The following is a 24,910-nucleotide window of genomic DNA, read 5'->3' as shown; positions in this document are numbered from 1 at the left end:
CACTCACTGCCACGGCAAGGTTAAGACTGCGGACACACAAGGTCTGTCTTTTCCACACTACTACCTTAAAGAGGCTAAAGAGACAACGCAGGCTGAAAATTACATAGAAAACACACAGATCTTCTCAGAAAACCCCACTCATCTGCTATATCCTCTGGCCGTGTCCAGTGACGTCATATTAGTAGGGGATTAAGATAGCAACAGATGTACTACAACTAGCTGCCTTTGGCTGCCATTGTACTTGATTTTATTCATAAGCATCAAAATTAAACTGCTAGTGTGGAACTGCAGGCCTCTTTTTCTGGGGATTATAGGAAAACTGTAAAAATAAAAAGAACCTGTCAAACACAACAACCATCAGATTTACCACCGCCTTACTGCCATCCAAAGAAAGTAATAGCCCGCAGCTCAGGGGTGAGGATAGAAATGGGGAGACTGCCACTGAGGATGAACCCAGTGTTGTGTGAACATACAGACTGTTGCTATGGAAATGTCCAAAATGATTGCATTTCTGGTGTTTTCTGTCTTAGTTAAGAGACAGAAAATGTTGATATTCTAGTCTTGTCAAGTTTTTTGTTTTTTCATGCTTGCATATATTGACACAAGGAAGTGTGGGAAACAGTTCTGTAGGCTTAAACACCAATTAACACCAAGATATTCACGTGGCTGCAAATCTAAGAAGTGTTATCAAAGAATTAATTAGGTCAGTAACTTAAGAGAGATATTCCTTGGAATAAATTAATATTATGAGCACAGAGTGTAAATGGCAACACAAGACAGCAGAGGAAAAAGGTGCACACTGGAGATTTAAAGGGCATGATATGACAGGAGCTAGGAAGACAGCTATATGACAGATACAGTACATTAAAGGCAGGAAGAGAAGCACAGAAAGGGACTTACAAGGTACAGCACGGAGGTAGAGGTTCTCTCGGATGACCTGCTGAAGTTGGCTGTCCACTGAGCCGGGTGTGAAGCACTTACTCAGATACAACCTGAGATCCTTGCACAATGTGGAGCCTGAGGGAAGGGCAAAGAATCAGGTGTGGCAGGGATAGGAGAGAGCACAGAGAGAGACACACACACACACACACACACACACACATAGACATCAGTTCAGTAAGTATAAACAGTCTGATGATGTACTACTGTATGATTTCTTTCGCAGTCCATCAAACAGAGATGGAAAGGTATTAAAAACTACAAATATTTACTGCTGCCTGGCTTGATTTAACACTTATCACTTTGCAATTAACACATACTGATCTCTCTGCATTACTTCACATGCAGTAAACCCTGAGTATCACACGTGTTTTCCCCAAGTCCCACAATTAACCTGCTGATGTTAATTGCTCCAGACAAAACAGTTGAGGCTTTCACCACGGGAGGCAGAGCTGATCGACTCAGTTTCCTCTCTCTGATCTTTTAATATCATCTCAGGTGCTTTACTACCTCTGATGACAGGTCACTTGCTATTATGGATGGGCTGAGCGCATTTCCAGCTTGTCACTCTGACAGACGACCACTCTGTCGGTGCTTCCCCCTGCAGGCTGCCACCCAGCCACCCACGCCCCCTCTGCCCCCGCTGTCTGTTAGCGTGGTTCTGCCCAGTAGCAAACTGGATTGGCTGTGCTATTAAAAAACGTCACAGTGGTATAACTTTATTAGTTGAGGCAGTCATCTGCACGTTCATATGACTGGCCACATATGGCTGCTGCCTGTAAAGGGAAATGAATCTAGCCTGCTGCCTTTTGGGAGAATTGATGGGCTTTGGCTCATCCTGTTATGAAACAGATGATATTTTGTAGTCTGGTGAAGAGAAAAATTCAGACAGGAACATCAGCTCTGTGAAAATGAATGAGCCGACTTTGCTTCGATTTTGTAACATGTTTGAAATCCCCTGTATATTGTGCAAACATATGATGTATGAGCTACCATTAAGGTGAGGCAGTCAGATGTCAAGGTTAATAGCAATACAAAAAAGAGCCACTAGGCCTCGGTAAGATGTCTTTAAACACTGAAGGAAATTTAAACTCCTTCCGCTTGTTGTAAGAGCCACTTAAGAGCTACCTCATTGTTAAAAGTCATATAACAGTTATGCAAAGGTTCTGCTAATGTTTGCCAGTATTCTTTATTTAGATGCTACAATAGAGGTACTGTTATTTACAGCAGTTGAACTTGTGAGTATGTTGGAAGTTGAATTTAAAGGGGACATATTGTGCTTTTTGTGATTTCCTGTCATTTATGTACTGATATAATTTTGGATGTTTATGTTTACCCAAGTTCAAAATGAGATGAGTATATGTAAAAATGCTCCCTGAAGGTCAAAAGTTATCTTTACTTCCCCATCGAACTGATGTCAGATCGTTTGTACGTGCCCATAAAAAGCCACACTCTTCATAGCCTTTGCTGTCAAGGTTTTTTCCCATGGGTTGTTTGCATTGCTGACTTGCATATTTCAGATCAGATTTTGGCTCAAACATGCATGGATATATTTGAAAAGCTAACAAGAAGAACAGGATAAAGAACTGAAATCCTACTACTATTTTCAGTAGTCTGTTTCAGAGAAAGGCTGAACTGAGGGGCTACATAGAGAGCCAGTATAAGATAAACAAGGATTTTTCTGTCAATGAAACCCTAATAGATGCCAACCCTCATAAAAAAGTGTGCGCAGTGGAAGATGTCTCATTATTTTCCAAAACATGGCAGGTGACAAGCTGTTTTTGTCCCATGCCAATGTTCTTGTAATATGTTTAATATTTAACTAGTTTGTGAGACAAATCACTCGCAAAAGCATTGACAAGGCAACCGTAAACTTAAAAAGTCACAGATTCAAATACGTCATCAATGGAGTCTTCCATCTTGGTTCACTTGCTCCACAAGAAAGTGTCACATGGACATTGCATGCTTGTCCCTGCAATATTACTGCTTTCAAGCACAACACAGCCATAATGTAATTTTCACTAAAATGTTACCAGGTCAGGACAACCCCATGCAGGAAATGTTCCTGAACATTTCAGGGGTGTGAAAGGGGCTTGGGTGGCCTTTAGGAATTTGGAACATGGTAAAACAACCACAATGCTTTTGTTTTTTGTCTAGAGAGCATCAATATTAATACTAAAGCCTCTAAACTGCTGCCTGCCTCTGTGGAGTGTTGTCTGATGTCCTGTATTTGAGGTTGGAGCAGAGGGACTTCTAGTAGGAGTAGGAGTAGGAGGAGGTGTGGTGCAGCAACCCAACACATCGGCTCATCCATCACTGTCCACACTACACACAGTCAAGCTGCCCAGGGAGGGCTAGGCAGACTTGAAATGATAATGGATTCACCAGCAGCAGAGGGACCAGGAGCAAAGGTCCCCATTTATACCCCTGTGGTCAAATCAGCTATCAATCTAGCAAGCAAGGCCATCGGGAGCCGCAGTCAGGTGACACTCCGGTGACACTCCGGTGACATATGGCACTGTTCAGAGCCAACAAAGACATCCGTTATCACAGCCCCCCTGTTCTAAACATCAAGGCCCCTTGTGGATGACAGACAACTATATCGCCACACTCTTGTCATTTGTCCACAGCAATTTTGACCTCCTACCCACATATTGACCAATCGCCTTGACATATCCAGACTAATTGACGTGTGCAAATCATCATCAGAACGCTACAGTCTGCAGATTTGGCTCGTGAGAATCAGTGGAGGGTTATTGAGCAAGATTATTATGGATGACAGATTGGACGTCAGTGTAACAGATTGTTCGGGTGAAGCCTGATGACGCAAGTGCAATGGCCTGTATCATAAACAGCAACAAGTTAAACTGTCTGCGGCGTTAGAGAGAAAATTAAATGTCTTATTATGGCTAATGTGTAATACATAAAAATGCCTCTACATTCTTTTTCCTTGCCTACAAAAACAATGAGTTGCCAACTGATTGAGAGAAAACTGTGTTAGCCTGCTGACTCATACCTGGTGACACAGTTTTGATGCGGATAGGATGGGGGCAGGAGTTGAGGACACCCCGGACATCTCCTAAAGTCATTCCTAATACAGGTGTTCCCCCAATCTCTAGGATGATATCACCCACTGTGAGTCCACCCCCTGGAGCTGACGTGACGAAAGGAAACTCTCCATAATCTGCTCCTCCACCAATGGCGATCCCCAGCTCCCCTGACGAGCCTAGCAAGGGGACAAAGCTGTCCAGCACCTTGGAACGCCAGTGCAGCTTCTTCACCGCTGTCTTAGACATGGCAAATGAGCTGGAGAGAAAAGGAAACAAGATTGTGAAGGGTGAGCAGAAGGTGTGAGACAGGTAGAAAGGGGGGGGGGGTGTAAGTGTCAATTACATAACAAGCTATGGAGAGATTCTGTGATTTCTCGAAGATGGTTGTTCTGCTGTTTAACCTTTGTCAACTGAGGTCTGAGGAGTTGCTGTGTTTCACATCAGAAAGCGTAAATGTCATGAATAATTCCAGGTTCATAAAATATTTTCTCTGCGAGCATGGCAACCTGAACTTCAGGAGTAATACAACATGGGAATTGTTCCTTTGTTTTATGCAAACATACTACAGCACAGTACGTCACTGTCCAACCAATGGAAAAAGAGACAGTTTCCCTCATGCTCATGCTGCGTATGGCAGGCTGATGTCATGTTTTCATGTAAACACACAATATAGTTAGTGCACATTCCAGCACATCTTTAGTCACATGGGAAAATCTAGTTTGCGGTCGATAAGGGTACGGGTCGTTGAATGCACACACGTTTTGACAGGCAAATTAAAAACCTGTAGGTGCAGTGGAAAAGTGAAGGACTCCGAATCATTTTTGTATCAACTGTGATGCATGATGCTTTCACAAAAATATTGATTTTTATAGATTTTTCTGGACAATGAATAATTGTCTCGTTTGTTGGCATTCTTCATTTCTATCTCCCATTGTCTGCTAAGTCACAGCATAATGTAATAGCATTTTTTTCTTTTCTTTTTTTTTTCAAGCTAAAGCAGGTCTTAAGGCAAAGCTGTAATTAAAATAATGTGTTTTACTGCCACATGCTTTCTGGAGAGCAGCTGTGTGAGTGTCTGGGCTAAGGATGTAGCTGACATGGTGAAGATTTGTTTGAGTCGACAGTGACGTGACAGCTGTGATGTCCGGAGAGAGCAGACAATGTTCCTCTGACATTATCAGAGCAGCACTGTCACCTTGACACAAGGGACGGCAGAGACATGCAAGGTAGGGTAACAAAATCAAAAACACAAACACAACACGTGCACAATACAGACAGAGAAAGCTCGTTAGCAAAGGAATAGTTTCACATTTTGGGAAATATGCTTATTCGATTTCTTGCCTAGAGTTAGATGAGAAGATCAATACCACTCTCATGCCTGTCCGCTCAATAAGAACCTGGTGTCAGGAGATGGTTAGCTTAGCTTAGTGTAAAGAGTAGAAACCAGCGAAAACAGGTAGTCTGGCTCTGCCTAAATGTAAAAAAATAAAAACCCCAACACCTCCAAAGCTCACTAATTATCATGTTTTATCTTGTTTGTTTAATCCAAGCAGACACCGAAGCATAACAACGTAAATATGACATAACACCCCCTACAACAGCAACTTGTTGTTTTAACACTTGTGCATATGTAAGCCAACTTTCTCCTGGCTGTAGCTTCATATTGAACAGACAGACATGAGAGTGGTATAGATCTTCTTATTAATGTCTCGGCAAGCCGGCATATGAGCATATATCCCAAAATGCCAAACTATTCCTTTAAACTTAGTGTGGGACACCTGCTAAAAAAAGCTTGATCAAATACAATATTCCTTATGGACTCTACTGATCTCCAGCTTCATTGTGGTCAGGAGATTAGCTACTACACATCACCTCACCACTATCCAATCCTCTTAGACGACTGTGTGACTATGATGACCCTTGGCTGAGTGGGGATAACATGGCATGGGCTTCCCTGAGCGCAACACCAAGCCCAGCCCTAGCAGGGGCACCCTTGGGCCCTCTGGCCCAGCAGGCCTAATAAGACTGCTTTAAAGAGTGAGAGAAGGGCAGGATACGCTTAATCCTTTCCACTTGACTGTCCATTCGACAGGCAGATCTGACAGAGATCCTCTTTTTCCATCCACTCTCCTACTGCTCAGCTGAAGAAGTGGGATCCCTGGAGGAATACAGAGATGGATAAATGAGGAAAAGGAAAGCAGGGAGTGGAAAACATTTAAAAGATAAAGAAAAGCAGAAATAGATGTGTATGAAATAGAATGAGATGTGTAACTATGAAATACAGATAGAGGATTGTGTGTGTTTTGTCCCACACGAGTAATAGGAGAGGAGAGAAAAGGGGAAGTACAGAGGTCAGATAGAGATCGAGAGGCGCCACACAGCCTGAGGTTGGCATAGGACTCACTTGTTTGACCTTGCAGGACTTCAGCTGAGGCGACATGAGTCAGAGCTTGGAAAACGGTTGAGCTGGTTGCCACAACATTGAGAACCCAAAAAAATGCACACAACTTGCATTTCAGTCTTGGTTTGAAGCCAAGCCCTGTCACTGTTGTTCTAACACTTTAGAATAAATGCGATCAAACAACTAGCACTGTTTACGCCGGCATGTTTCAACCTGAAATTATGCTTATCACTTCATCCTTGCCAAACAGAGCCCCCAGTCTATCTCTCTCCACCCCACTGTGAAACCTTCTGCAGCAACACTGTCGACCCACTTCCCCAAAGACAGCCAGCCGGCCATCCACCCACACACAAAATACAGTAATACAACATGTATTAAGCGTGCTGCGAGAAGAGAATAAAAACAAAGGCATCAGTTTTTTCCCATCTAATCACATACAACACATTCCCATGTGCATCAATCCTGAATCATAATTCTATAAGCCACTAGTCTTTTCATGCTTTATCTAAAGATTTCTCTGAACTTCTCAGCAGTTGGCAGTAATGATTAAAATGCTAAAAATAAAACAGGTCCAGGGTATTATCCTATGCTGTTAGACCTCGACAGTCACAGTGTGTTATCTACATTATACACATGGAGACAGAGTGTGTCGCCGGAGCTGTAGCTGTTGTCTTGACCTCCTGCGTCTGAGGGGGGTTTAATGAGCCACAGCCTGTCAGGTCCACTGAAGCCTGGACCCATCCCGCCACAGACACACACACCCTGACACAGCTTTGCTCTCGTGCTGCTGCTATTGTTGATGCTACAAACCGGCCATGCACACTCATCTTACTGTCCATTAAAAAAACAGCGTTGGGTAGCCATACAGTTTGAGGAGGGATATACTGCATGTGATCTCATGCTTCTGGAGAGTTATGTAATTCTGTGTAACAGAGTGGATTGTAGTGACAATAAAAAACTGTGTTCAACAGTTTGTAATAAATGCAATTTTACATGGATTATTTAAGTTGAATTTTAAACACGACCAATTTGATTTGTTTGGATCACTTTGACCTTTCATGTTCATTTCTTTGTTTCAAAATGGAAATATGGGAATAAAAATGAGAAAAAAAACTCTGTCTTGCTTACTGCTGTACTGCTGTAATATTTATTAGTTTACGACATTTCAGTCTGTTTGACATTCATCAAGCTTATATCACAACACTTCCATTTATTGTTATTTAGTGAAGAAAACAACAAAGACTGAAAAAGGGGCAAAAATGCCAACTAATCATAAATCTTACTATGTTGTCCTTCATAAAACATTATAGCAACATTCATATTACCTCAAACTGTCCAAATGTCAAAAACAGAAAGTGACAACAGGTACATTAAGTCCAAAGGTACTGATATATCATACATCTTACTACGTCAAGTGCTGCAATATTACAGCAAAAACCATTGCCCCAAAACGTAAAGTATATTAATGACAAACGTGCCAATTTATCAATGCACACATCTTACCTTATACAAAATGGAAACGTGACAATAAACTGACGACAAGTTAAGACGCCTCACTCACTCTGTTTTAATAAAACAACATACTCCAGATGAACTACTGGACGAACAGGAGGACACAATATACCGATTCAAGGATATCTAACCCTATACAAAGAATGCACTATTGAGATTTGTGACCTTTAGGTCAGGAAAGAGCTGACCAACACATATCCAGTTTCACTGACTTCCTCTCTCCCAGCAACATGCTCAGAATCTCTACAGCTTGCAAACCCCGGCCCTCCAGTGTAATATCAAACCACAGCGATCTGTCAATGGCAAAACACACATCCTCTAGACTTGGATGCTATTCTTAGAGGTCATTTTTTATTTCTTCGTCATATTTGTTTATTCAGAAAGCATAAAACATATGCTCAAGGCTATTACGACACAGTGTATAGTATAAACAGCTGTGCCACGTAGTTCCTTCATTTTAAAAAATGCCTTTTTATACCCTAAATAGCGTAAATACTCATGGTTGAATTACTCTGAGGACATTCATTGTTCTTAGTTAATTAACCACGATAATGTTTTTTTCCACTAAAGGAGAGTCAAGTTAGTAATCTCAGTTTCACTCTAGCAGACTTAAAGGGAACATATACTTTTTGTGATTTTCTGTTATTTATATACTGTTATGATGTTCAAAAAACTTGAGGTTAACGTATGTAGAAATGCTTCCTGCAAGTCAAAAGCCAGAGTTTCAACCTGCTCTGATCACTTCCGTTTGACAGTTTTTTCTACTTTGATATCAGCGTGTCATGAATAACTATCCGTTCTGTAGCCTTAGTTTAAATGTCGTTGCTAATGTTATTCCATGTGTTGTTTGTGTTGTCCACTCACATATTTCTGATTGAACTTAAGCTCAAAAATACAGATGTAATTAAGAAGTGGACATTTTGAGTGAAGAACAAGAAAAAGTCGTAAAATCCTACAACTATAGCTTGTTGCATTGTTTGCAAATGAAGCCTCTGGAGCTGCTGGAAGAAGTCTCCAGAGGGGCAGCTTCCAGGAAATGTCCAATCAGAACAGAGAGGACTCGTTGGGAGGGGCACCTTAAAAAGACAGAGCTAAAACTGCCTGTTTAGGACAGAGGCTAAAATGAGGGGCTGTGTAAAGAGTCAGTATTAGACAAATAGTTTTTTATCTGTAAATCATTAAAAAATCACACTAGATCCCCAGATTAAAAATGTAAAAAAAAGACCTGTAAATGTGCAGAATATGTCCTCTTCATAATCCCGAAAGCTAAACTGTAATAATATTTTATGGTGCAGAACTCCTTAGCTTATACTACATTTTCAGGTCCTATGCTATGAATGTCTTTTTGCTGAATAGTTCTCAGAAACTAGGGCCATATTTAGCTCATAGTCATGAGCTAAATATCTTTATCACAGGACAAATTAACTATGCAGTTATTTCAGGTTGGATCTCCGGGGTGTTCATTTATTAAAGTAACACACCGACAGAACACGGTTTCAGATGAGCTTTGCCATAAAGCTCAATAATTCAACCAGTCAACTAGAAGCAACGAACATGAGGAAATAGCATTTGATGTTAGGGTAAAGAGTGTCTTGTAAGACCTTCAGGAAAAAGGGTACAAGCTAAATACATCAATTAAGAAAAGTGAATAATTGAATTGCCCATTAAAAAGTTTCTCTGGCAAGGCTACGAAAACAACAAGCTGCTGTGACAGATTTATCCAGCAGGGTGAAGTCCGGGGTGCACACACTTCTACTTGAAACAGCAGCACTTATCATTAAAAAACATTTCATCAACCACATGACTGGTAGCTATAACACTCCCCTTCATTTTGGCCAATCAACATTTATTCTAACATCCCTCTTGTATCAATAACATGAGGGGAGGCTTCATGGTGAAAGCAGTGACTGTCAGCTCTAGTGATTCTCCACATGCTCCTGATGTCTATCTAGATGCCGGACCTCATCCCCATCAAACCATCTCTCAGCTGGTAGATTGTTCTCTGACATAATCGGCTTTGACCATGGCAGAGTTTGTGAAACTTCGGCAGAGACAACACATTCTCACTCCCAGCTCATCACATACGGACGCTTAATCAGGATCCCTTGACATCACTTTTTAATGCATTGGGTTCCTCTTTAGCACGATTTTTCAATGACGCTGTGAGCATTAGTCCCCTGGGCAGTATTTTATGGGCAGTGAGTGTGTTTGAAAGTGATGTTGGCAATGACCAAAAAACTTTTGACACAATCAGCTTGTGCTGTCAGATGTTGCTCTAATCTAACTTTAATGCTCTCACACTGATTGTCTAATTCTAAATGTTCATGTCACTGAACAGCTTTCCTGCACCACATGAGCAGCACAGAGACTTTACGCTCATAAACGCTTGCTCCATTTTGTTGGTTTGACTTGGCGGAGATCTGTTGTCCGCATTCTGTTTCCGCTCTAAATGAGGTAATGAAATTGGCCTGTTCAATTAGCTCAGCTAGAATGCTCTATGAATTTATGTAAGCATATTTGGTATTTAATGCATACCCACTGAAAGTTCAAGGCAATGAATTGCTGTCTTCTCTAAAGGCGGCTTTTGGTGAATATTGATGGACTGACTGACTGTTTGGTCAGCTACAATGTGACCAGCATGCCTAACAGCCCCATTTGACGATCTCTCTGCAAGTGCTCGCAGTGAATAAACAACTGGAAAGACTCAGGGCACTTTGTAAGTCTGCATAAGCCAGACCAAAGTCAACATGAGCGATGGTTACATAATAAAGTTATTACTGACCAAGTGCTGTGTTACTGCTCATTCAAAGGTAAACTTAAGGAGGACAATCATCATTATACATTTTTTAATGGTAACATGCTAAGTGCTTAATTGCATGATTGACTGGCCTATTGATTGATTCATCAGCTGGTATTGTGGATTTAAAACTATTCACCCAGTAGAAAATCATACTTTCAAATTAATGTTGTTGTTTAATGTTAAAACAGTGTTTTACAACAAGTGGACAAGCAAGAAAACTGCAAGTCATTCAGTGCATTCAATCACACGAGTAAGTAATAATACTAAAGCTGAAGCAATTGATTGATTATTTGATAATGGTGCAATCGTTCATCGCATTATCAACTATTGTCTGGTTCATTTTTTAGTCTTGTTGATCAGATGAAACTAGTAATTTGATGATTTACCGTCAGGGCTCAGAACTTGTGAATACTTTAACTATCCTTCATTACAATGTCTAGACTTAAAGGACCAGTGTGTAGGGTTTAGTGGCATCTAGTGGTGAGGTTACTGTAGCAACATGGTGGTGCACAATGGCAGGCTCCATGGAAGAGGACCTGCCCCCTATGTAGATATAAAGGGCTCATTTCATACTAATCTAATTTTATAATGATCTTCAGGTTATTATACACTAATTAAAACATACTTATCAATATTATACTCCATTTCTGCCAAGACCATTACACTAAAGGTCACTAAATTCTAAACACAGCACCTATAATAGCTAATTGGTAAATTAGGTAAAACATTTTAGTAATCATTTATGAAAATAATCATTAGCTGCAACACTAAAAAATATTATATATAATATAATTTATAATAATAAATTCTTAGGGAAAGTCTTACATTTTTATTGAGTGACAACCTTATTGACAGTTCATTGATAGGAAACAGATTGGTTGATTTAACGATTAGTCGACTGACAGAAAATCTAATTGTCAATTATTTTACTAATAGATTAATCATTAATTCAATGTTGTCGCTCCAGCTTTGGGTTGTGGACTGTTGATCTGAACAAACCAAACATTTTAGGATGCATCTTCGGTTTTGGGAAACAGTTCTATTGATCGAACAGAGAATTGAGATCAGTCAAGAAAGTGATTGACATATTAATCATTTATGAAAGTAATCAATAGTTGCAGCCCTGATAAAAAAAAAACATTGCACAATTTTCTTTTTGAATGCAGTTGATACATAGAGCAGTTTAAGCTAATCAAACTTTCAAATATTTCCACCAGCGACACTAAAGACAGAAATTTCTTAATGGAAACCTCAGACTGACCAAGTTGGACCTCTAGTTGTAAAGGAGGTATTGGGTGAAGGAGAGGAGAGGAAAACAAAGCTTTCAGTTGAACCCCTCTTGCACTAAGCCTCTCTCTTCCCTCTAACCTGTAGTGAATCACACTGCTCCTAATCTTACAGCATCCTCCCATGGGTGGTGCTGGAGGTCAGCCAAGTAAAGCATCTTAAATAACCAGTGACCTTAAATTCATCTGAACTAATAGACTGGTGGAGTGGCAGACAAACAGAAAATGCACAATAGTGATTTTTTTTTCCCCGGCTCCGACTTCACTGTCTTATCTGACAACTGTGCCCTGACCTCTCCCTACCAACATTTACACCGAAGTGTGCGAGCAACATGGGGTGAACTAAAGCTCCCTGATGCTCACTCACTTTCAAATCTAGGGCACGGGAGTGCTCGACACAAAACAGACAGCAGTGGCAGATTTAAAAATGAAAGATTAAATGCGTGTGGATTGAAAAACACAAAATATCTCCCTCTGTCATACACAGTAATATAGACACACACACAGAAACATTTCTCTCTTACACAATCAATATAAACTCAATACATGAAAAAGCTGATAAGAAAACATGGAATGGAAAGTAAATTTGCTGCATGCACGCCAGCAATAAATCCAAAATCTACTCCCAGTGTGTGATTTTATCAAAGCTGCTCTTGTGTTGACTGCATACAAAGAGACTTAATGTGAGATTAAAACATTGCAAGCACAGGATCGACACCCAAACACACACACACTTACACACACTTAAACACACACACACCTGACAGAATGACACAAGGTCAGTGACGTTCCCTTTGGAGAAACTGTATCTTTAATGTGACAGGATCAAGGTCAAGGCAGGGGGCATATTAGAGGGGGCATGTTGTGTTGTGGTACACTCTGCTCTTCTGAAGAATACCACTGCGACAACAGGTTCTCTTACTCAATCTGCCAGGATGCATTACACCCCTCGCTGCGATCAGAGATGAGCTCTCATCAGGAACACAGAGCAGTTTAATTAAACAGAGCAGATCAGCTCCCCAACAATCATGATGGATACGAGAGACAGAAGAGGGAAAAGCAGGGAGAATTAGGGAAATTAAAAGAGGATGATACAGGGGAGTGCAGCGTTGAAAGAAATTGGAAGGGGAAAAAAAGAAAGAAGTAGAACCAACACAGAAGAGGGTGTGGTGGTCTTATGAAAGAATGGCTGAGTTCATAACAAAATGAATTATTCAAAAGGAAATGGAGGGGAGGTGAAGTTCACTATAATGAGTGTTTTTGTGAGGTCACAGATTGGTAACCTAAGCAGGACATCAAGTGTGTGTGTGTGTGTGTGTGTGTGTGTGTGTGTCTGTGTGTGTGTGTATAGTATAAGGAGAGATACTGCTGATTCAGTAGGGATGGGTGAAGGTGACCCTCGCCTGCTCCTGCTGCCTGTCTCACCACCTGATATTGATCCCAGTTGTCCAACTCAGATCTGACTCAAGGATACATGGATTCATTGCCTTCTTGACATTTCAAATATGGCACTGTGTAAATTGTAACTCCACACAGTATCATTGATTAGTTATTGATTCGCTACCTCACTCAGAGTCCAACCACTTAACGGCAGCTTATCCGATTCAAATTGAAACTCAACATATAGCAAGGCAGAGAGAGGGGTAAGGGCTCTAGTGTTGGTTCCAGCGTGGGAATGTTGTTGTTGTTGTTGTTGATATTTCCTATCAGACTCTACATGAACTGTTAAGAGGAGAACTAAGAATAGAGCATGCTACTCCCGCAGAATCCAAATGCAGTGGCTGGGAGCAAAGGTTTGTACCACAGATGGGAGAATGTGCCTGCGTAGCCCTGCCCTGTCAAGGGTAAACTGCCTTATGCACACACACACGCGGACCACACACACGTGAACACTTTTTTTCCTCACACCTTAAAACAGCAGCATGAATATGTATGATGCCGAAGGACACAGGAGGTACATAATTAGGCAATCAACAACTCCCAGATGACATGCATTACTACGATAGAGGAGAAACGCACCTCACTTCATGCTCCTCTCTTGTAGTGAGCAGTGAGAGCGGAGTGGCGTTCCTACGTCGACAAGCATTTCCACTTACTGATGGCTCAAACTTGGGCTGAGAACTGGAATCAAAGGAGGACAAATGCTAAAACCCAATGGCTTTGCTTAGTTAAAGTGCAAGTCAGGTGCTTTACTCATAGATGAGGTTGAGGAGAAGCAGCGTGAGGACCAAAGCAACATGAGCAAACAGTCCAACACCACATGTCTCACCTTTCTCTTCCAACAAATTAATGATTCATAATAGCTGTGTAACCTTGACTGCTCTCCAAAACCAGAGCAATGCACGCTATTAAGTCAGGGTCACGCATCCAACCAAAGCTCCCTGTAACAAGCAGGGACACACCCTAAACAAACATCAACAACACACACACACACACACGCGCACACACACACACACACACACACATACAGCCGCAAGGTATTCGTGCACACTCCTACACACATGCTTGCACAAACACCTGGCTGCAAACTACAGATTTTTCAAGTCAATCTATTTCTTATGGGTGCAGGTGCAATGAAGATGGGCTTCTGTTTACATTTCATTTAGATCAATTATGAAGGAGGAGATTGAAAAAGTGAATGGGAAAATAACATCATAGTCTCCATAAACTTTTTAAAACCTAATTATGAGCTCATATGCACACATACATACACACACACACACACACACACACACACACATACACATACACATGCACATACACATGCACATACACATACATATCAGATCGTGGTCACTTTTGGGGACATTAAATAGACTTACATTCATTTCCTGGAGACTTAGCGTAACCCTAACCATCATCAATACTTCCCTAAAACTAACCCCAACTCTTATCCTAACCTTAAACATTGACTGAAAATATGCTTTTTTCCAAATAGGGATCTTGCTTTTGTCCCCACTTGGACAAGCTATCCCCAATTGCCAGGTCCTAGTCTGAAGTCTGAAATTAGTCCCCAAAAGTAGCCTATGACAGACCACACACAGAAACACACACACTTGATCACCACCTGCAAAAAAAAGGTAAATGTAAAAAGACAATCTTATCCAAATTAATTTGCCACCATCATCATCACGAATCCTCATTATTCACTCTCTACACACCCTCACACCCTCACTTGCTGACTAGTTTACATGCACACATAGGCTACTCTTTCACACACACTCTTCCTGTCTCTTTTTCTCACACACACACACACACACACACACACACACACACACACACACACACACACACACACACACACACACACACACACAGACCCGTTTAGATTACACACAACAGATTCTCAGATTTCTCATATTTAGGGAAAAATACTGACCTGCCTTGTCGCTGACACACACACATTCTTTTCAAGCAGTTCAGCCTTTCAAAGAGGATCCGTTTGAACGCGTCTATATACATTGAACCGACTGATGTTAAATAATAATCCTCTACTAAATAAATAAAAACTGATAATTTCTTTTAAATAAAAAAAAACCCAAAAGCAGCCTGGTGTGTGTATGTGTATGTGTGTGTGTGTGTGTATGTGTGTGAGATGCAGAAAACAACGTGTGGATGCAGTGATGAGTAGATGGTACCACGCTATCCCAGAGAAAGTCAGAGAAGATGTGCACGGCTGACGGGATATTTGGACACTAGTGATGCTCCGAGAGAGCTGTGTGGTGATCTTGTAGAGAGAAAGAGAGGAGAGAGAGAGGAGAGATAGAGAGAGAGAGAGAGAGGGGGGAGAGATGGGGGGGAAATACGCACACATACACACACACACACACACACTATCGGGCAAATCTGACAGCGGCCGCTTATAAATTTAGCAGCTGCTGCACCGCTACAGGCGATGCAACGTGGAGGATGGATAAATGTCACAGTTGAAACGTGCATTTTCAACTTGTGAGGAGTGTCTTTCACTAGTGAACAATACAAGTGCATGACTTTAATTTGAGTATGAACCAATGTCTTACCTTCATATTCGCTTCTTTTACGCGGCAAATCCGTCCCACAAGTCTCCGTTTGGCGGATCCGACAGGTTAATTGCTCACGGATACATGCTCTGGTTGATGTAATTGAAATAAGCTGCAGAAAGACAAACGTCGGTAATATCGATTTGACCGTACAGAGGTGTCATTGAACTGCAGGCGCGGTGCTTTCAGGGCGTCAATTGTCGAAGATTAGATAGATCAGATAAAAACAGGCTGTAGATGTCTGGTAGAAAAGTACCGATAGTTTTTTTTCCCCCGTGTCTGCTGCACCTAAAAGGCACTTTAACAAGAAAGAAACAGTGATAAATGAGAAGGTTATCTTTGGAAGTTGAGGAGCAGAGGGGAGGGGAATAAAAAGAGTTAAAAGTACCGCCCCTTATTATTCTCAGACTGTCTGTACCTGCATCAGCAGCATCACTTTTCGCTTACGAGTTACAATCAGCACTTAAAGGCGTGATAACCACATTAAAACCTGCAGTTTTTCCCAAGTCTACATTGCTAGTATTTATCCAGATGTGATGAGCTTCATTTGGGTAGATTTGCAGAAAGATATAGTTAGAAATTATTGGTATGCACGTTTAGATAAAACTTTAATGAGCACAAAAGGGGAAATGGGCTCTGTAGCAATGAATAACATATTAATGGACTATATTGGTCTAAGTCTACATTAGTTAGTAGATGATGTTTCAAAGACAAAATGAGGGGGAAATATGTGAAAAAAAGAGCATGCAGCCTAATAGCCCATAGTGATAGTCAGTACAAATACAAAACAAGTGAGATGCAGAATTATTGTAAAAAGTAGGCTATCTTAGATGTAGAAAGACTGCCTTGCAATGTGTGTTTTGACAAATAACCAAAATGTTTACTTTTACTGAGTATTATTAACATATTATTTGATTTTAGTTGTAAATATTTTTTGTATTCTAGCCTCGCTTGTTTTCTTTTCCCCGTGGATTATCATTTATAATCAAATATTCGGTTTAAAGTCTCTAAATCTCTCAAGTCTGCTCTGCCAACGGGCTGCTACAAAGAGCTTTGCTGCGCCTTTAATTCTGATGCATGCTGGGAAATGTAGTATCCCGCAACGACTGGATACAGACACAATGCGTCAAATGCGAAATAAAACTACAATTCCCAGGACTCCGTTCGCACACTTTTTTTTTGTCGTTTCCAAACAGTCATGGCGTCGCATGGAGAAGAAGATACAAGCGCCTCTAAACCTTTCGTTTCAGAGGAGCAAGGAGAGAAAAAAGCGGCAGTGTCGTTTGGTTTTACTAAAACTGTCAGTAAATTCAAACCTTCGACTGTTGACGCTGAGATTAAGAAAGACTACAGAGATTACCTAACGGGAATCGACAGGAATGAATTGCAGAGGTAACGTGATGCTAACCTAAATTCATTTTACGTAACTGTTACGTTTCCACTAAAGCTAATATAAATCTCATTATCTCTCTTTTATGTATGGTTAATTTGTAAGTAAGTCTTAATTCAGCTGTAGTAAGTAAATCGTGAATTTGGCGGTGTCTCTTTCAGTTCAAAACCAAGTGAGAAGCCCAAAGAGTTCATCATACCTCTGATCCAGAAGAACCGCTGGCACAAACCGGACCGAGCCGACCAGAGTGAGGGGAAAGGCGGCAAGACACATGACTCAGCCCCGGAGAGCGAGTCCGTGGATTCTCAGGCTGTCAAAGAGCTCATTGAAGGTGTGTAAATGTCATCAGTCCCTCCAGGATTTCAAGAAAGGGGTTGTTTTTTTATTATTGCTGCCAAAAAAAACCCCTCTGCAGCAGCTTTTCTCAAAGATTTGTTATGTTTTATGTGCTATTTTTCTGCAACACTGCAGGAATTGCTATTGGAGGCAAGCAAAGCCAAAAAAACTGCTATCACTGAAAGGTCATATATAATCACTTCCTTCCACTGAAAGGTCATATATATAATCACTTCCTTCGATAAAAAACGTACGCCTTACCACAAAAACAGTGTCATCATTTTTAAATGTATTTTCTGAACACATGGGAACCATAGGTCGAAAGTAATATAATAAAACAAAAACATTGTACTCAAGTTCAAGTTATAAGTCTTTATAAATAAACTTTCATCTCAACATTAGCACCCAATACACTCAGTCAATAATGCCATTAAAATGAATCTATTAACATAGAAATATAGTTTCATTTCCAAAGCACCCATGTTTATGTTTGAGGTAGATTATGTCAATCTTTGCTGTCCAAACAATATATCAACTTGTATTAGTCTCACAGTAGTAACCTCACTTGGGCACATCTGGGAATTGTTTTGCAATAACTTTTGTTGGCAGCTGAGATTTGTCCGTCTTCCACCTGAATGCACTGCAGTGATTTAAGTCACCACGACAGGAAATGACACAATTGGTCTAAATCACAAGCGGGGGTAATTTAGCAAAACTGCAAGAGATTTCATGAATTTGTGTTTAATTATTGAAATCTCAAAATCGCAATGTCCTGGAGGGACTGTTAATCTGTTAATATGTGTGGAGGACCTCACAGATGAGATAAGACTTTATTTTATTGATCCCCCATGTTACAGCTGTGCAAGAAACAAGGTAACAGATATGAATGAGGAGAAATTAACACAACAAAATAAAAAGTCAAGTAATTAAAAGTCAATCCATAAAAACACTATACACATTATAATATTTAGGCTACATGAACTGATTTCTGGGCCTTGACAGCTATTTCATCCTGTTGTCAATTCTTATTTGACGGTCTGATGATGGCAGTGGGCTCAAATGTGATGTAGTGTTTGTTTACCGTGTGCTCAGTGGGAAAGCTGAGAGTATCATTAACTCACAGATCACAATTTCTTACACTTCTCCATCTCATGCTCGTAGATTCACGGAGGCAGCTTGATGAGTGGCAGAATGGCACCCAGCCAGAAAAAAACCTGAACCTCAGCATCCCCTTGTTGATGCAAAACAAAGTGCCCGATGGATATGAGGATGGAGACCACATAAAAGTGGACTTGCGGCCAGAGTCTGTAAGTATGGGGACCAACACTGCATATATACAAGGGACAAAAACAGTTTATAATGTGCAGGTGAAGTGTGCAACAATGAATGTTGTTGTATGTGAGAATTTGCTACTGTTTCCTTCCATCATTGGAAACTGAATAATACAAGACAAAAAAAGCAATTTGAAGATGTCACCATGGACTCTAGGAAATTGTGGATGTAGGGCTGGGCGATATAGATAAAATCAAATATCACAATATATTTCACCAAGTACCTCTATCAATATCGCAGCAATATTGTAGGGATGACTATTGGTGCTTTCAAAAAATATTTACACAATAAGACTTTTGATAAATAATCATCAGTCATTTGGATATAATGACTTAAGTGGGTAAAGACAAATAATAGAATAGCTAGAACAGTCTGGTAAGTTCAGAAAACTACGTTGTTTTACTGTAATGCAGCCTTTAAAACCAGGAAAAGACAACACTTGCGCCATATCACGATTATGATATCCAAATTCGTAGACGATATCTAGTCTCATATCACGATATCAATATAATAACGATATATTGCCCAGTCCTACTGTGATGGCTGTGACGTTTCATAGACCAGTCACTTGAGATAATCTGGATAATAGTTGTTTAAGGAGGGCATGGCTTTTGGGCTTCTTGTTCATTCCTTGAAATCTGTACAGAAATCAAGAGTATAATCTGCTGAAGCAGCATTTCTTTGAAGTGAGCATATAAAAAAGCCTGACATTACAAAATATCTGGTAGAGTGTGGCTGCTGTGACTTAGTTTGAAATTTGAATGTGTGAAAGTGCCAACTGAGCAGGATAACACCCCTGAGTGCATACACAAGTAGCGCACATGTATACGAATGACTTTGTCAGGGTAGTCCAGCTTGGGTGGCAGACAGGCATCAGCATTACTCCCCAAAGACATGCGGGCAACCAATCCAATTCTGCTCTGTTTCTTCTCATCGGAGGCTTCACACGCCTCGTCACTGTCAGTCAATTTCTGCTCTCAATCACTGTGGATGTGTCTGTCAGAACATGAGAGACAGGAGGAAATCGCTCACTGTGCCCCCCTGAGCTCATTTTAATGTGGTCTCCTCTGTGAGAGCGGGCTCCCAACCTCCCTGTGAGGGCAGCCTTCAGAGCAGAAAGAGATGAGCAGGGCTGCTGTGGCTGCTGCTCGGTGACTAGCAGTCAGCCCGGAGCCAAAAGGCTGAGTAAGACTAGCATCACAAACTACTTCTTCTTGTCAGCCACCACAAACTGTTTTTTTTTTCTGTGCGTGTGTTTCTGAACTCAAAAATTACATAAGCTCCTCATTTAGCCCCTATACACATGTTTAATGTAGGCTGTAGTGTCTGTTTTTCTTTAGGGAATTTGAACATGTAATGTATGTGTCTTAATCTCCAAACTCATAATATCACTGTATGTGTGTTTGACAGGCGACAGAAGCAGATTATGAAACCATTCCTGTTGAAGCTTATGGACTCGCCATGCTAAAGGGGATGGGCTGGAATAAAGAAGAAGGAATTGGACGCACCTTTAAACAGTAAGTAATACATTGGCCCCCTTGCAGTAATAATATTTAACTATGTATTGTTCTTCTTTCTCCATAAGGATAAGCTACTGGAAGAATCATGTATATCAATTAAACTATTTTTATCTAACCCATACAAATCTCAGTTTCCTCATTTTTAATTAAAAGTTGTTTGGCTCAAGCTAAAAAAAACCCACAAATCTCACCTCCTGTACTTCCTGCCCTTGTGTTTATTGATTTAACGCTATTGTACCCTGTCTGCTACAGAGATGTAAAGCCAATCGAACATCAGCTCCGTCCAAAAGGTTTGGGCCTCGGAGCAGACCGTTCAGCGATAAAGGACCTGGAGCCCAGCAAGAAACGGCGTCCACCCAAACCAGGCGATGAGCAAGAGAAGGAGGAGGAGCTAGTGATGGGCCCTGGAGGCTGTGTGCTGGTGGAGTCAGGCGCACATAAAGAACTGTATGGCAAGGTGCAGTAGATCTGAAATACATTTACCTCTGTTACTGTATCTATTCAAACAGAAGGAAGGTATCAAACAACCACTATCTTAATTTTTAGATAATGTTTTCTCTGAGTAACTGACTTTTACTCTTTCGTTCATGTGCTGCAGATTGAAGGCGTCGATCCAGACAACGCTCGAGTTATGGTGAAGCTGGCTGTTGGTGGCAAGACGGTTACAATCAGCCAGTATGGTATTAAACTGGTCGGCCGCAAAGAATACGAGAGATACAGTAAAGACCTCAGTAAGTACTTCATTTCTCTTCATTGTAGTCTCATTCAGAGGTCATTAAATACTAAAGTGTTGCTATACTGATTATAATTAATGATTTTTTTTTAATAACATGTAAAGCAGTTCTATGTAGATGATACTGTGACAGGAATAACCAATAATAACCTTATGGTTGTTTGTTGACATGTTTTACTTATGATTGTGCCCCCCGTGCTTCTTGGGCTCCACCCCCGAAGTTCTTGGACGCACATTGTCATGGTAACGGACGTAACCACTGCAAGCTTCAGTTTGGTAGCAGCATTTATTCTTCTGATAGTACAGGTGGCTAGCCTGGCTAACACCAGACTGTGTCTCAATCTCATGTGAGATTATTGTGATAGCAAACTTGTTTATATGTCTTCATGACTGTAAACACTTTGAAAGCAGTGAATAAACACCAGATACACAGCGAGCAACAACACAGCAGCTACATTGTAGGTTACGTTAGCACGCTGCTAACGTCAAACAGCTGTAGTAACAACTCTGCTACTTTACAGATAACATCACAACAACAACATATCCTGACTAAGTAGACAGTGAGCTGAATGTTAGCAGGTAATGTTACAGTTTCTGTGAAACAGAGCTGATGTTACTCACCTGTCCGGCAGATCAGCGTCCGCCTTCATTCTCCGCTCCGCCGGGTCTCCGTCGGTCCCTCCGCCGTAATAAAACCACACTGATGTGTCCGCGGGTCCTTGTTTGGTCAAAGTACTTCTTTTATATTAAATGTTCTTCTAACTTTCTCCTCTCTGGATGTTTCTTGATCACCTCTCCTTCTCCACTATGTTTGTACCAGACGTTTCTCGCTCTCCCCTCCCCTCTTTGTCTGAACGTGAACACACATGAACGCTCCCTGTCTCTGATTGGCTGGAGCATTGTTGTGTTGGCTCGTTCCGAGCCAAATGTTTATCTGCTGAATCTCAGAGCCCAGGCTGTGTATTGAGAGCAGACTTTTTTTTCAGCACACACTTGGAAGGGACAGCTAGCTGATAGTAAGGAGAGATTTGGTGATTTTGACAAAAGAATTATTGGATTATTATCGCTTACTACACCTTTTTAAATGGATTTAGTTTGGACAGAGAGAGTGTCCGATATTATATAATATAACGTGATAGTCGGACACCCACTCACTGTTAGGGCACAGTGTTAATTCATTGGATATTTTTAGATTTTTGGAATGGCAACTTGTGCTTTGGGAAATTATGATGGACATTTTTCACCATTTTCTGACACTGTACCTATCAAACAAGTAATGAATTAATAGAAAAAACTCATAAATCAGTCGATAATGAAAAGCCCTCGTAGTTGAACAGGTTCTCCAGTACTAAAAGGTGCATTTCCAGTGATGAAAGATGTTTCCTAGAATAAAACCACAACCAGTAAAGAGCTGCACAGGCTCATAACACTGCAGTGTCTGTGTATTGGTTTTTGCCTCAGCCTCATATGAATTCATGTCATGCTGGTAACAATGTTTTCCCACTGACCAGGTCGCTTCAGTAAAGCAAGCAAAGACAAGGAGAAGGAGAAGGAGAAGGAGAAAGACCGAGACAAGGAGCGACAGAGGCGGGATGAGAAAGAGAGGAGTCACAGTGACAAACACAGGTCTTCAGAAAGAGAACGAGAAAGAGAAGGAGGAAGAGATGAGAGGAAGAGAAAACACAAAGAATCAAGTCATGACAGGTACTTTCCATAAAAAGATGAAGATGCAACAACATGGTTTCCTTGTTTCTTATTGACTGTATACAAAATATTAACCTGACAGTGATTCTTTTCAGATAAACATACATTATATTTATTTTTCTTCTGTTTCCTCTGTAGAGAGAGACCTCCAGAGAAGGAGGCGAGGCGACCACCAGCTCCCCCCTCCTGGCTCCAGAGAGACTTGAAAGTTCGTTTTATAGACAAAGCTTTCAAAGGGGGCAGGTACTACAATTCAAAGGTACCAATGCGCCACTTATCTGATATCACATAATCAGCCAAAGCACATTTTTCTTCTTTTGAACTGTTGAAGCTTGTTTAATCCTCCCGTGAGTCGTCTGACATCAAGTGGTTTATTTCAGCTCAGGAAGAAGCTGAGGGAATTTGTTAAGCCAGATTTATTTCCCAACTTCTTCCACACATACTGTAACATTTCCTTTTAGATGGTGGATATGTCATATTATTCTGAACTGAGATCGCTCACAACATTAAAGGGAAAGCAAATCTGCCATCATCTTAGGCCACACGTTATAATAACATTTGGTGTTATATCCTTACTACTCTTATACGTTTTCTTCTAGATGCGTGTGGAGGACGTCCTGACGCCAACTATGTGTGTGTGTCGAACTGAAGAGGGGCGACTGTTAGATGGTGAGTCATCAGTGTCCTTTCAGTGTTCAGCCGTACCATTTAACTCCCATTATTCATCTGGCTGAGGTGACACCTATGGAGCCAGGTAGTCGCCATTTTTCCTGCTCCTGTGTACATGTATATTTCTATGGGTGATGGGTGATAGATGATTAATATTACAAAAAAAAAATTCTTATAAAGAATAGTCAGATGGGATTTTTAGACATAGATACAAGACAGTCGTCAGGAATTCCAATTTGATAAACAGATAATTAAACTCAGACCTGTATCTGATTTAGGACGAAATATGAAAGTGGTCTAAATCAGAATCGAGAAGATTAGATTCTACGTGCCTTTGCTGTTCACATTGATACAGGGGGAAAAACAGATCTCAAATATTAGCAAAAAATTTAATTTAATACCCAATTACTTTTATTTTTTACAGATAATTACTTGACCCCTCTCTGTTGCTATAATAACTATTATTATGAAAACCTTTTTGGTAACCCGCTCTATTTTTCTCTGTGTTACAGACGTGAAGCAGGGAATGCTGGAAACGATCATCCCAAAAAGTGATAATGACTTAATAATGGTTGTCCTGGGCGAACACAGAGGACAGGTGAGCATCTCTCCTGCAGGATGTGTGTAACTGTGTGAATGTGATCCAGTGTTGCCGTTACTGATCACAGTATTTTAAAATGTGTGTGTTCAGGTCGGCCGTATTCTCCAGCGGGACAAGAACAAGTGCAGAGCGATGGTGCAGCTCGACAGATACGAGGAGAAAGTCTTTACGTTGGACTACGATTTGATTTGTCATTATGTTGGAGCGTCCGATCACTGATGGATTTCTGATGTTTACCCCAATATTTGCTGTCCCTTTTTATCCCATCTGACCCTAAATGGGTTTTATTTTTTTGTATTATTCAAAAATAATGGATTTTAAATAACTGAAATGTTTTTTAATAAAATCTTGTTGAGTATTTATTTTGCACAGATGTTATTATGAAATCTATCACATCAATATAAAGAAAAGTAGAGCTGGAACAATTTGTTTAATTAATCAAATCCATTGTTTCTAGCTTCTCAACTGTTAGGACTTGTTTCTGTTTTCTGATGGTAAAGTTTACTTAAAGTTATTATTGCTGGATGGACAAAAAGAGGACATTTGCCAACCAACTGATTAATCAATAATTTAAATCATTGGTGGCAGCCATAAAGAAAAATCCCAATGAGTAATTTT

At 40.6% G+C, this 24,910-nt stretch overlaps 3 protein-coding genes across 3 annotated transcripts in view; 2 read left to right on the top strand and 1 right to left on the bottom strand.

Annotated features, from left to right (window-relative positions):
- Positions 1 to 15,450, bottom strand: part of LOC128357372 (membrane-associated guanylate kinase, WW and PDZ domain-containing protein 2) — a 35,921-nt gene extending 20,471 nt beyond the window's left edge. Inside the window, exons 1-3 of the mRNA XM_053317709.1 lie at positions 15,368 to 15,450; positions 3,956 to 4,245; positions 901 to 1,017 (exon numbers count right to left, since the gene is read on the bottom strand). Of these exons, the coding sequence (XP_053173684.1) occupies positions 901 to 1,017; positions 3,956 to 4,245; positions 15,368 to 15,450 (490 nt within the window). The remainder of the gene's footprint in view (positions 1 to 900; positions 1,018 to 3,955; positions 4,246 to 15,367) is intronic.
- plp2b (proteolipid protein 2b) overlaps positions 15,034 to 24,910 on the top strand; it is a 374,364-nt gene continuing 364,487 nt past the window's right edge. Inside the window, exon 1 of the mRNA XM_053317752.1 lies at positions 15,034 to 15,046. The gene's annotated coding sequence lies outside the window, so the exon portion shown is untranslated. The remainder of the gene's footprint in view (positions 15,047 to 24,910) is intronic.
- On the top strand, positions 17,206 to 24,642 carry gpkow (G patch domain and KOW motifs). Its single transcript, XM_053317720.1, has 11 exons — positions 17,206 to 17,399; positions 17,559 to 17,728; positions 18,895 to 19,040; positions 20,476 to 20,582; positions 20,838 to 21,042; positions 21,184 to 21,316; positions 22,830 to 23,022; positions 23,161 to 23,281; positions 23,622 to 23,691; positions 24,204 to 24,289; positions 24,383 to 24,642. Exons 1-11 carry the CDS (start codon positions 17,206 to 17,208, stop codon positions 24,509 to 24,511), a joined length of 1,554 nt encoding a protein of 517 aa, XP_053173695.1. The 3' UTR covers positions 24,512 to 24,642.

Source organism: Scomber japonicus, chromosome 4 (genome assembly GCF_027409825.1).
Source record: "Scomber japonicus isolate fScoJap1 chromosome 4, fScoJap1.pri, whole genome shotgun sequence".
In the NCBI taxonomy this organism is placed as follows: Eukaryota; Metazoa; Chordata; class Actinopteri; order Scombriformes; family Scombridae; genus Scomber; species Scomber japonicus.
The sequence above is the reverse complement of the archived record's forward strand: the minus strand, read 5'-3'. Positions and strand labels throughout refer to the sequence as shown.

What these genes read in the sequence shown, in the direction of transcription:
- gpkow (XM_053317720.1), top strand. Translation starts at nt 17,206, where the DNA reads ATGGCGTCGCATGGAGAAGAAGATACAAGCGCCTCTAAACCTTTCGTT. An exon ending in ATTGGACGCACCTTTAAACA is followed by an intron (nt 20,583 to 20,837) that starts GTAAGTAATACA and finishes TGTCTGCTACAG; the next exon opens with AGATGTAAAGCCAATCGAAC. An exon ending in AGAGGGGCGACTGTTAGATG is followed by an intron (nt 23,692 to 24,203) that starts GTGAGTCATCAG and finishes TCTGTGTTACAG; the next exon opens with ACGTGAAGCAGGGAATGCTG.